Raw genomic sequence first — 13,606 nt, forward strand, 5'->3', positions numbered from 1 at the left:
AGTAAGTTTTCACTTATCCCTGTTTTGATGATAAATATGTCTTTTTGTAGCAAATGTTTTCATCGGCACAACTAGAGGTATGAATCACACCGCGTATGTGCTACGTATAAATACACCAAAACTTAAAATACAGCAACCTGAGCGTCTTTTATGGCAGTTGTAGCTGTGTTATACATTCTAAACACAAACAAAATGGTGATTTTACTTTGAACTGATGTAAAGGAAAAGGTAATGCTGCACATTTCCAGTGAATCTGAGTACTCAAACAGGAAACATGAACAAGACTAAATTATTTTGTAAATGATTATATCTGATACAGCACCGCTACAATTGATCTAATATTTGGACCATATACTTTGATACTGATTGGCAGCCATCGGTGCTTTTCTAATTATTAAAGTTGAAATAATTCAAATGAATATGTGAAATCATCACGGGCATTTTGCATTAAAACTGATCTAATAAAAGTCAGGTGAAGCTTTCACTGTACAATTTATTATCTCAAGTCATGGCAACCTTTGCACTGAGGAGGGTTCAAATTTGTAATTGCACTATAGTGCCCTCTGTTGTAATGCCACAGACCCTCTGCTGGCCCTTTTCACAAAACTAAAAATAAAGTTTTAATGATCTTTTGTAAATACACTGGAATAAAAGGCACCTGTTTTCTGTTTTAACAAAGTGGATTAACAAGTCAAATTCTGTCTCAAACAACAGAGAAATCTCAGGTGTTATATTTAATTTTTCTTTGCACACAGTCAGAAACAGCTGGGCCTATGCCACATATCAAATATAAAACTGTTGGAGACTACTTTGATATAATACTTCTCTTCAGGGTAATGGGCAGATAAAAAAAAAACAAAAAAAAAAACCCTGAACCTCTCCATCTTATTTAACCATCTTGCCAGAATTAGATTTTCCAGTGATTTCATCAGTGGATCCATCATAGTCTGAACCCTGGCAGTAGGTCTCACTATCTGAGCAGAGCACACCAGCTCGCCTGTGGATGATAAAGTGTAGAAGAGTGAGGGAATGTCTCATTGCAGCTCGATAAGGACTTGGTCGACTATTGTGACTGTTGCATGTTGTATTAACAGTGACATATCAGCCTGTGCAATTGAAACCATGATTGGCAAGTGTTCCTATCAAGACTGCAGAGTTTTTAAAAATAGAAGCACACCATGCTCATGAAGAGAAGCTGAAAGGATGACAGACCGGTGCCAGACCAGCGCCTATGTTTTCTTTCCAGTATCTGTGGGTAACACACACATACTGCGGGTAAGAGCCACAGGCGGTTACACTCAGACTTCTGTCTGTCTCACAATGTCCACAGATAATTCTTCAATGGCTGTGTGCCACTCTTAAACATTTCAGATTAATGCCTCCAGAGGATCATAGCTGAACAAAATCAATAAAAAGTCTGTGCAAGCTCTGGCTCTAAATAGATAAATAAATGAATAATTTTGTGCTCAACAACGTCTTTCCAAAAACATTAATAACATCTGAATTCTATTTTTGCAATATATCTTTCTACAGTGCCACAGCCAAAGGGGAAAAAACATCAAATAAATCATGGCTCAGCTGTTAAACTGCAGGCCCCATTATAAGCATTGTGTGAGTGTGACACCTGCTGGGAGCCACCTCTGTTCTGTTTACATGCAGCCAAGTCTATCTCTCCAAATGCGTCACGACGCGTCTGGAGTAGACTGGATATATGCAATAGCTCCACATCCAGACTGCACGTGTGATTGTTTGACGTCCACACACACAGCCATCTAGCAGGAGCCACCCAGGGGGGGCATTCCTGCCTTTTGTTTAAGGAGGAAGAGGAAACCTGTCAGGAAAAGATTGTGTAGAACAGGAAGCTCTCATGGCTAGAGAGCCCTTCCTTTCTTTTAGCGAGCATGAATGCAGCCAGCAGACAGTCATTTATACCCAAGGATTCAATTATGATTACATTAATTGTGAAAGCGTCTTGTTTTGTTACAAACGTCCAGGCTGAGACGTTCACGTCCTCCTGCAGCACGGCATTCACCCCGGATACATAATAAAACAATCAGAGCGGCTGTGAGCGGTGAATGACGGGATTTAATGCAGCCTGACATTTTTGTCTGGCCAACGTTTACACTCTCCCAAAACTCACACCACACCCAGCCGCCACAAACCCGCTACTTTAAATTTCCAAAAGAAAACAAGTCGCACTACTTTACAGCAATGACACGAGTAAACGCAAATGCTGCATTCTTCCGAGCTTACACTTGTTAACCGGAGGACACAGACTGAACGCGTCGCAGGGTGAACTAATCGGGACTTGCCATTCAACATCTGGTGGCTGCAGCCATAATGCATCTGGAATTTGACTGTCGGGGGCCAGTAGCCAATGTTAATGTAGACCAGCGCTCTTACTAGCAACATACCATTTCAAAATACTTGTGTAACTATATAAGGAGCAAGCCAAGGTATCATTGTGAAGGCTTGTGGTTTTTTAGTGTTGCAAACTGAGCAGTTACCGCATGAAGTTACCAAATGACAGCTTTCCTTTGACATAACTCTCTGTGCGGCGGAGGGAGAGAAGTTACAAAAATCAGAAGCAACAAAGACAGAAAGGTTATTTCTTGTGTAAATACCAAACCATCACAGTTTTTTTGACCCACGACAGGATCTTCGGACCCAGCCGGGCGATGTGCCACACCGCTGTTGCGCAGCTCGACACATCGTATCCAGCGGTACATCCAGTCATGGCTATTGCTCAATCCCCGCTGCCCAGACTAAACCAAATCGCTGGGCTCGTGGATTACTTATACCTATATGAAAGTACAGTCTACAGCGTGTTGTCTGAAACAAATAGCCACTCCTTTCTGCCTTTCCAGACGTGCGTAATTGTGCGCTTGGTCCCCAAAATCCAAAGCGTGATTCTGAATTAGCCTTGAATCCACACCGTAGCGTATCCTCACAACCGGGCAGCTTATTGAAAAAGGAAAGTGGATACTTTCAAAGAAAGAAGAAAACGAGGGAAATCTGGTTACCGCTTTCAAACCGAGTGAAAAAAGCCGCTCATCGTCGTCAGATTGGAGGTCCCAGCTCACAGACCGACACAGAGGGGCATTTCAACCCATTGCTTAAAAAAAGGAGGCGCAACTCCGACAAAAGCAGTCTCCCACAAACTCATACACCCCGTTCTCCACCCTTACCTTAATAGTTCCGTCCATTTTGCGCAATTTTCAGCGGACCCCGACAATATCCCAAACATGACACGCTCCTGAATTAATTCCAGCCCCCGGTATGTGGCGGAGAGAAAGAGACACTTTTACCGGATTGAGTTTTTTCTTTCCTCTAAATTTGGGAAGTGAAGTCACCACTGTTGAGAAGGTTGAGAAGGAAGCTGTGTGTCACCGAAAGCCCTGCCTTCAAAAAAGCAGGATACTGTCCCAGAGAGATAAGCAGGGAAAACAATTGAGTGTTCGCTCCGCTGTTATGTTTTTCTGCTCGGAAATATTTACAGGATGACTGCCTGCGTTGTGCACAGCCATTGCTGTGTAGATTACTGCAGAATAGGGTTGTGTGTTTTTGCTTTCCCAGTAATGCCCCAGATGGTGTGGAAGGGTTTGCTATTTATCCGACTTCTGAATTATTTCTGCACACATTTAAATGAGGTTTTCGGGAATGAGGTTTACTGTCGCAGGACAGTCTAAGTTATGTGATCCCATGTTTTAGAGCGCGTATGGTTCACGCCTACACTTCAGGCTTACATCTGGCCATGCCTCCATCCCTCTGTAAATCAGCCTATTCTCTGTTATATATTTTATAGTGAAAGTGATACGTTAAATAAAGTTGATCTGAAACCTGAACACCTATGACAGGAGCTGTTGCAACCTTGTCTCTCTTTTTTTGTCCTTTTTTTTGTTACGGTTCCCTGTGATGCTTCTGTGAAGTTTTCCTGAGACACCATTAATAAAATCGAAGCATTCAGCTCCTAACCGCACTATAATCTGAGGGTCTGCTCTACACGTGTGCGTCTGCTGTTCGGCACAGGGCTGAATGGCTGAAAGGCAGCCTGCTTCGACAACAGCGCACTTGAAAAAAGGATACAGTTGTCGATTTTTATTATTGTTGTTATTATTATAGGCCTAACTATATTGAGTTTGCTATTGCTATTCAATGGTTTGTCCCTACTCGCCTGAGTTTTAAAAAAAGAAATCCCCTAATCCCCACCCCCACATAGTTTTTTTTTTTTCCTTCGCTTTTCGTCTGCCCTATGAAATTGCCCTCATCAATTCAAGCATAATTTTCGTGCAGATGCTAGACGTGGAGCCAGCTCTGAACGTGACCAGACCAATAACACTGCAAGAAACGTCACTTTTCACAAATTTATTGCCAAATTCAGCATATCAGTGTTATTTAGTTTAAAAGACGAATGCAATACATAATATACAACTAACAAGTAGGCTATTTAGATCTGGAGACTTGAAGGAAATCCACCATAATCCAGAATCAACTACTTTAATGGTTTCATGGATTTTCAAACATGCCTTAGAAGACTACTTTGGAAAAAATACCCATTATTCCACCAGTACTATTAAGAAAATCACATAAGAAAAAAAAACTTTACTGCAGACTTTAGTGAATGTAACTCATTATACCGCCAGTTTTTATATTTTTAACAGCATAATGCGCTTCAGTCGAAATGATGCTGATGAATATTTTTTGCAGTGTTAGGCTTCAGCCTCGGGGAGCGGCCTCAGACTGGCCAAACAGAGACTGCGCCGCCGCAACGACTGACAGCAGGGACGGCCTGTCTGCTCTCGACTTGGGGGTCTGGTGGGGCTGAGGGCCCCCCACCCTTGGGACCACCACATCTGGATCCTGCTAAGGGTCAAGGCTTCTCCTGCCTGAGGCCAGTTCAGACTCGTGTAATTAAGGGAGACACCTTGTTTAACTCTTCAGTGACTGGTTTGGTTTTCCTCTCTTTTACGCATAATACCCATTTTATTGTTGGCACTAGTGATAAAATGACAAATTAAATAGGTACGACCTCAAACTGGTGATTCAAATGCAGGGCTTTATGACCAGTGCTAAACACATCTCTTTAAACAGCTTATTCTTTCAGTTTAACACTATGATGTGCTTTTTTGGATTTATATCATCAGTTTACATTAAGAAAAAGGTAAGCTTACCCTCCACTCCACTGACAAGCCCGGAACTAGTTTACATTGTGTAAATAATTGAAATGCAGTGACAGGAAACTTTACAGGATGCTTGTCAAATGGCACAAAACCCTAATGTTTTCTTGACAGGACTCATTTTCTAATCTAACAACATCTCGCCCGCAGCCTGCCTCAGACATGATCACCACATTAAAATACCTGCCACCCCAGTCTCAGAGCTTATTAGTAAGACTGGGGGTCCAAGACCTACCAAGACCATAATGAATACAGTGGTAACAAACATTTTGGAAGGCCAATAAACAGATGCAAGTTGGTTTACACAGTGAACCACAGAACATCTGGCTTGACGCTGGAACTAGACAGCCAGACATTTCTTCCTTACACCACGAGCCAGTAGCTCCTCTGTCTCTCCGGCGGGGCAACAAGCCAGAGGTGGGCGGACACTGTGCAGACTTTATGTTCAGCAGCCTTTCAATTGTTAGGCACATCCTTTCTATCTTAGCTTATATGAAGATCTAAGGTTGTGAGTGCATGGAGAATGTGGTTAGAGTCTTACATGAGCGAAAGTGAGTATTAAGATTTTTATTTGTCACACAGGCCTAACAAGTGAAAACAATCTGACAAAGGGGAAATATAAAGAGGGGGAATAAACTTAAATAGGTGTCTTTAATCAGGCACAATTTTGTGAAGAGCGTGTTGAGTAGATTTTTGCTTCATGCCCACAGGTCAGAGTGCGTCCCCTCGTTTCCTGCTCTTGTGCTTTGCTTATAAAACAATATCTGTACAGTGCAGTCTATGAAACACACGAGGTACCTCATTTGATCAGTCCAGAGGTGGGAAATTTCCTATCCAGCACTGAACGTTGTGAGAAACCTTTCGGCGGAGTGTTATTCCAACGAAGAAATAGTCCCAGTCAATATGAGCCTGCTAAGTTTGCTGTTTATCAGGCTGCACACTTGTATTCAGATCATTCCTCCTGTCGTGCTAAAAGACAGCCCGAGTCAAAATACTGAGGGCAAAAAAGTGGAGTCTGCAGCACATATAAGCACGAACTGTCTGGCCCCTCGCTCTAGGCCATAATTAATTTGAGATTTATTTTTATTGGAGAGTTTCAGTCTCGCCTGGCCTTAACCAAACAAAACCAAATGCTGGGCCGTGGATTCGCTTGAATGAGGAATATTTCTTTAAAATTTGTATCGAGGCGTGCCACATTCTGACCAATATCCACCTCAGTATCAGGGCAGTTCTGTGAGAGAAGCACTTGCACGCAAGAAACACACGCGAACCCTTGAGGACAATAAAAAAAATAACATTATTGGAATCAGAAGAAACAGAAATAATCTATGGTGCATTGGTTCCACAGCGAAGAAGCTATGAAACTGACGCAACTCCTACACAAACCTGTATCCCTCCCCTCACTGGCCTGCTGTCAGGGAGCGAACAAAATCATTTAAAAGCACATTTCTCCCTGAAACATTCCGCGCTATTCAACTCTTTCACAACAAATTCTGAGCCGTCAGTCTCTCTGGTGTGGCACAAACGCTGTGGCTGGATGAAAAGAGCCCTTATTCAGGGGAAATAAGTCTTCAAAACATTAACAAGTCGCCCTTGGAAAAATACCTTGATTATGAAGATATTACCGTAGCTCGCCTCTGCACAATGGCCCATTTTAATGAGGCACAATCCGGCCAGTCACCCTCTGCAGATTATTATGATGGATGTGAGCAAACGTCATGCGGCCTCAATAATTAACTGACACAACTGTGAGAAAAGCGCACGTTGAACTTGACATTATGTGGGCAGTACACGGTCATATACGATTGAATATTAAAATTAAAAAGAGAGAGAAGGACGGAGAGAGAGAGAGAGAGAGAGAGAGAGAGAGAGAGAGAGAGAGAGAGAGAGAGAGAGAGAGATTTAATGGTTCCACTGCCTCAGATATGTAGCAGTTGCAGGCATTCACGCTGCGCCATGTGAGTCGCGACGCAGTTTTTATGTGAAAACCAGATGTGCGCTGTTTGCTTTTATTTACATTCTCTGGACCGTGTGGTAGAGAGAGAGAGAGAGAGAGAGAGAGAGAGAGAGAGAGAGAGATTCGTGACGTCAAACATGATAATGGGCCATAACAGCAAGCAGCTACAGGTGCTGAAAGTATAATGCTGCAAAAATATTATCAACAAGTTTTTTTTTTCACTCCTCTCATGTGAAATCAGCAGAAAACACACTAAACATTCAGTTCTACTTCATTCCTGCAAATAACTGGAGCTATATATTTCTGGTTTACTGTTTTTGTTTCAGAGTAAGACTGAATTATTGCATTGTAGATTTAAAATAAGGGGAGATATGGTGGGACAAGAAGAAAGAAAGAAAGAAAGAAAGAAAGAAAGAAAGAAAGAAAGAAAGAAAGAAAGAAAGAAAGAAAGAAAGAAAGAAAGAAAGAAAGAAAGAGCCCAGTTTGCCCTCCAACATTAGGCCTACCTGATCGAAGAGACGGTGATGTCTTACCTTGACGTAAGACGACGTGTCAGGAACAGTTTGAAACATGTCTACTTGACAGACAGGCCCAAGGGTTCTCACTGTCCAATGGGCCCTGAGAAAAGAAAATTAATTGTTATTGTTCAGTTTTTAACCTGATGCTTTATGTACTGTTTTCACTATTACCTGAATTTTAGCTCAAGTTTCAAGCGTCACAAATAGATTTTCCTTCTGTCATCCAGACATCGCTTACACATGACATGACAGCGACGAGCTGCACAGCAAACATGCACCGAGTACCGCGGGTTTTTGTGAACGTCCACATAGGGCGAGAGGGCGGGTTACCACTTCCATCAAAATAAAGGGAAAGTCAAATTTGCTTAATGGCCCCCCTGCAGCCTCTCTCTGACTGCAAACATAATCCTTTGATTCATTCATCGAGACTCCATTTTTCTCTGGAGCGGTCAGAGGTATTAGATACGGGTAGGTTTTAATCACCGCTGTCCGTACATTTAACAGCACCAACAGATGTAAATTACACCACTAACTTACTGGTAACATGGATGAATTACTCCAAGTCGCCCAATAGGAGCTGGGCAGCTAGAAGAAGAGGGCCCCATCCCAACCCCCATCACGTTTTCCCCTAAAGCTCACCACATATTGAAACACTTTTCGCTTTAATAAGTGCAGCTTACAAAGTCTAGGGTGAAAGGGCACTTAGAGGACGGTGTCTTTAGCCCTTCCCTCCCAGCACAATTATCAGGAAGGCAGTGGCATAACCCATCACAAATGGCTGTTACATAGTCTGTGTGATAAAGCAAATGATCGTATATGGACCTCTATATTGGCATTCAGGACGCACCGTTAAAGCTGAACATACAGGGGGACGTCATTCTCGCGTCCTGTGGCATTGTGCGCTCTGACCTGTCAGCCTTATAAACACACAACCACCGACTCCGCACTTCATTAATCAGCATAATTAATGGTGGATGCAGATCGCGGGCCTTTGTGATCTGGCAGAGAAATTCCAACAACAACAAAAAGAAACACAAAAAAGTGCAACAATCTCTCTCTCTCTCTCTCTCTCTCTCTTTGTTTTTACAGTGCAATTTCACGTTTCTGCTGCAGTTTTTATTTCTTTATTTATTTTAGAATTCCTGTCCCATGATAAATTAGCCAAGGAAGGGGGGCTTATATATATGGACGTGGCATGGTTTAAATACTTGTAGGGGACCAATGTTTTTTTTTTTGTTTTTTTTCCTGTGTGTCTTCTCGGCTCCTGCAGGCAAATGCAGGGCTCGCCCCATAAAGTTCCCCAAATGCATCCAATTTCTACGCGGTAAAAAAGAGCATAGGATACCGCATCTGCAGCCAATTAGGCGGAGGAGGACTGGTGAATAACGGCGTGAACCTCCCTCCGAGACAGCCCCGTGGGCCGGCACCCCTCTAGTGTTACATTTTAAGCATCTTACCTTGCTGTTATCCATCATAAACGCGAGCCAACTGATTTTCAGCTAATACGCGTTCCATTTTTTTTTCTTAGACTCGCCTAAAGTGAGACTGCGAGGCAGTGAGCTGACAAGAAGTTAACCAAAAAGTTCAATATTTTTCGATTGCAAAACTCCTGTTTAGCGCAGAGCTTGAATAAGGTAAAGCTTTGAACAACAAGTCGGAAGGAGTAAGACGCAAACATCAACACAAAGATTGAGACAAAGCCATCTTTTTTTTTTTTTCATCGATTGACGTGCAATCTACTTTTTTTTTTTTAACAATGTGGGCATCAATAAAAGCAATAAAACAAGCGGAAAGGATTTATTGTCCCCCTGCATGCACACCTTCGCTGCACAGTTCGCCTGAGCAGAACCTGCGCGAGCGACAATCACTTTGTTGTTTTTCTCACTCACCTGTCGTTTCTCTGTCGGTCGTTAGATCTTTTTTTTTTTTTTTCTTTTCTCTCGATCGAATCACTCCTCCGCCAATTTTAAACAATTAGTCCCGTGCAGGCAAAGCCGTTTCCCACTGATAATGACAGTGAGTTATTTGGAAAGGGGCTGAAAAGGAGCGCCGGGTGTATGAATGGAAATGTTGCTGAGATGGGAAATCCGCGACCAATGAGCAGCGAGAGACAGCCTCCCCTCGCCTGCCGTGAGAGGCAACTGAACCATGAAATCAGGGGAAAGCAGGGAGAGAAAAAGCGCAGTAAATCTGCTTTATAAAGCCTTTCGGTGAGGGAAAGAGCAGAAAAATGTACAATCTACATTTTGACTTTGTGTCATTCACGCACATCACCGCCAAAACAACAGCCATCAATGAAACTGTCATTGTTTGCTCTCACCTGTAAACTTTCCCCCCGCAGACGAAGTGGCGCGCAAAGTGCGTTCATAGATGATTTTTAGACAGCATTATGACTCCACAACATTTGATCTGACACATTTTGCTGAATTAAATATTCACAAGGATCAAGCTTGATGTGGGATGTTTATGGAAAACTTTGATTCTCAAACTCTGCAAAAACAAGCCATCTTATTATGAATACATTCAGTATATAAATGACTTTAAACGAGATGAATAAGCTGCATCTAGTCTGCAGGTATTCATTCATGCTCCTGCCTGTCCTCATGGTGACAGGTCCCGCAGGAATACACCAGCAGCACGAGTTCCTCTGCAGCGGGTCTGTCTTTTCCTGCTCAGTTGACCCCTCTCACTTCACTAACTTCATTTCCTTTCACATTGCTGCCCTCGACTTCGACCAAGAGTCCCCCAAAGGATGTGGGCCAATTCACGGCGAGGAAAGTCGCCCAACCATAGCATTTTATAGCCTCATCAAGGTCGCAATTTCACGCAGGGCAGAAGTGGAACAGTCGCCTGTGACTGTTTGCATTGGAGAGCTGAGATGAGGCTGAGATGTGGGATCTGTTGCTGTCATTTAGGCCTATTGCATGTGCTCATTGCAACCAGAATCCATCATAGGAATATGCATTTGTCTCGCTCGTAATTACTGTGAAACGTGATGATTTCTGTCATGTAGTGAAGTCATGAGACAACTTTCTTAAAAATAAGGAAAAAGCCTGTAAATGTTTGGAAGAAGCAAAATAACACTTCATTATGTAAAACAATCACTTTTAAAAACGTCTTAAGAGGTAATATTATATGGACTCACTTCAATGGTTTTTATTTTTACAGTGTCGGGGTCATCTGGTAAAAAGGTCGTCTTTCATCATTGGCTAGACCCTCTGTTTGTTGCACCGTTTCCTAATGCAATGATTAAAAACAACAACATTGATAATAGTGTTCCCAGCACGAAACAATGGGCGGAAATCCCAACATCCGTTTTACTGAAAAATGGCATTCATGCGCATGCTGTGTTCCCTTCCTGAGGATACAGTAGAAGAAGTTTTCTAACACATTTGAACAGCAACTATTAAATCCCCCCCCCCCCCAAAAAAGAAAAAAAAAGTAAAGAAAAAAAGGAATACATTATCTGGAGACTATGGTGTACTAAGCTGATATTAATATTAATAAAGGTAGATGCATTGGCTGTTTAAATAGGACACAGGGCAAAGCAAAGTGTCCACATTTAACCAAAAACTTTTTGATAGGAACCTTAATGTCCGACGTCTCTTAACAGAACTCTCTCTAAAACGTGCTATCAGCATTGGAGCATCTGGATATCTTTCAAAATGGTCTATATATATAATATATAATTATATATAATATAATACATAGATATATTAGCAAATGATTCAGGTCTGTCTGGTTGTTTCATCAAGTCTTGCACCATGCAGGACTTCTTGTTTTTGCCATGGACATTACATGTGGAATGTGGGGTGATTATGCCTCTAGTGGATGGCTCACACAAGACTGCCTCAGCTATCAATCATGATTTTTTAGCATGTATGCTTTTACATTGTTGCAAACAGAATCTCCCTCTACACTTTTACAGCGAGGCTAATTTTACTGTGCAGCAAAGCCAAACAATCTGCCATCAAAAGTTTCCCATATGCAGTCCTCAGCCAGTCTTTCCTCACTTGCATGTTAACATTTCAGAACTCTTTCTCTTGGGATTCCACCAAAACCACTTCTATTCAAGATGATGTGGGCAACCTACAGACATCTGCGATTACATCGCCTAGAGTAAATGAAGCTCCTTACTCTGAACTGTAATGAGTTATTTATTTAGTTGAAGGGGCTACCAAGAGATGATCTGGAGATGGCGATCGGTTCCATTCCAGCCTTTTTTTTTTTTTTTTTCGCTCCTCAGGGAGAGAGAAAATGGCAGTGTGGCACCAGGGAGGGCAGGGCAGAATATCACATCTTTTCATGCAAGGTTCCAGGGAGTCATGGGCCAGACATGGAACAACATGTAAGCACAGGGCCCATGTTCATAAAAGTGGAAGTTTCGTCTCCTTTATAAGTGGGTAACTTTTATGTCCTGAATTACATGTTGAAAGATTTTAGAGCCCTAATCAACAAACAGATGATGCATTTCATTGTCCTCCAGTTGAAACAGCTGTGACTCCTCTTGCAGTTGAATAGTAAAATGTGATGTTGTCTAAGCTGCACCTTCTTTTGTTGCAAGAGAAAGATCAGAAAATAGTTAAAAGTTGCGTTGGTTCGCCTTCATAAGACACTAAAACAACCCGGCTTACACACAGAACAAGTACAGAGCAACCCATCAAAACTCCTCCTCCGCCTGTCCATTGAAAATAGAGTGTGGACAGCAGCCTACTTGTGTGTGTGTGTGTGTGTGTGTGTGTGTGTGTGTGTGTGTGTGTGTGTGTGTGTGTGGTGATAATTAGCAAGGGGAAGTATTAAATTAAAGCAAGGCAGTCCTTTTATGAGGCAAGCATTTATGAAGGTAATAGCATCCCTATAAATTAACGACCTCCCAATGCCTCCTGATGAGTTGCCACTCATCAGGTCCACAGCAAAACCACTGATACATCCACCATGTGACCCCATCCGCTCAGCCTTGGTATTCTTGCCTCCGGGGGTTATGCAGAGATGAGAGCTTGGGAGAGTGGAAGGACATGTGGTGTCGAGACAAAATGCATGTTATCATTACACACAATATGTTCTGGTATGTACTTAATCAAAAGAAAGGAGGCTGCAGTTGGGTCAGTGTCTACTGTGCGTCTATGATTAAATGCAACTGCTGTGTGTCCATATAATTACTTTTCACAACACCACAAAATGCTGTGAATGTCTGAGGGTACATGGATTTCCCAGACCACTTATCTTATGTGAATTCAGCTGTTAAGTGTGGACACACCCTGCTTCTAGTCCAGACTGGGTATGGGAAACAAGGTGCTCACTTTACAGTTTAAATCAATCTTGGTTGCCAGGGGGGAGTCATCCCTACATGAACAACATGAGGCTGAAATAAAGCCCCTGAAAATGACTGCTCCTGTGGAAAAAAGCAGGGCGAGCGAGAGCAGGAGGAAAGCAGTGCCATTTAGAAAGCCTAAATCATCCCCTGAACTATAAATCCACTGACCGCTCATCATTCAGCAGCATTTTAAAAAGCCCTTAAAGAAAAACACAGAGTGAAATGAATATGCTGTCACCTCTCATTTGGGTCTGGCCCGCTGGCTCAATAAGAAAAGTGTTGTTCCCTGGAAGGCTGCTGGCCTGAGCTGAGCTCTCAGGTTTAGGGTTTACCCCTGTCCCGCATTCTCAAGGCTTTTACTTTGAGGCCCGCGTCTCTCTTTCCTCCCCCACATCCCCCCAGACATGTCTGACAGGCTGAACCCGATGTGGGCTGCTCACCAGACTACAAAAATCATTCATCTGTGCCTTCAGACGGTCAAATCTGGATCTAATAAAGGGAGCTTGCCTATTGATCCTATTCATAGGGAAAGCCACTGCCAACTCTCACCACTAGAGGGCTCTCTGGCTCAAGCTAGAAGCTGCAGGCTCATTGAAGACGTTGGTACCCTTTTGTTCAGAATGGGAAACAATATGAATAC

At 42.6% G+C, this 13,606-nt stretch overlaps 1 protein-coding gene across 6 annotated transcripts in view; it reads right to left on the bottom strand.

Moving 5' to 3' along the window:
- Nucleotides 1–9,649, bottom strand: part of fli1 (Fli-1 proto-oncogene, ETS transcription factor) — a 32,043-nt gene extending 22,394 nt beyond the window's left edge. For 2 of the 6 annotated variants that reach the window (XM_070970842.1, XM_070970840.1), the window contains exons 1-2: nucleotides 9,542–9,649; nucleotides 7,668–7,752 (exon numbers count right to left, since the gene is read on the bottom strand). In XM_070970842.1, coding sequence (XP_070826943.1) covers nucleotides 7,668–7,706 — 39 coding nt within the window. In that variant the 5' untranslated portion in view covers nucleotides 7,707–7,752; nucleotides 9,542–9,649. Of the gene's footprint in view, nucleotides 1–3,188; nucleotides 3,346–7,640; nucleotides 7,753–9,541 lie in introns of those variants that run through there. The other 4 variants (XM_070970839.1, XM_070970838.1, XM_070970843.1 and 1 more) reach the window with 3 other exon arrangements.
- Between the last annotated feature and the right edge of the window lie 3,957 nt (nucleotides 9,650–13,606).

Source organism: Chaetodon trifascialis, chromosome 9, assembly GCF_039877785.1.
Source record: "Chaetodon trifascialis isolate fChaTrf1 chromosome 9, fChaTrf1.hap1, whole genome shotgun sequence".
NCBI lineage: Eukaryota > Metazoa > Chordata > Actinopteri > Chaetodontiformes > Chaetodontidae > Chaetodon > Chaetodon trifascialis.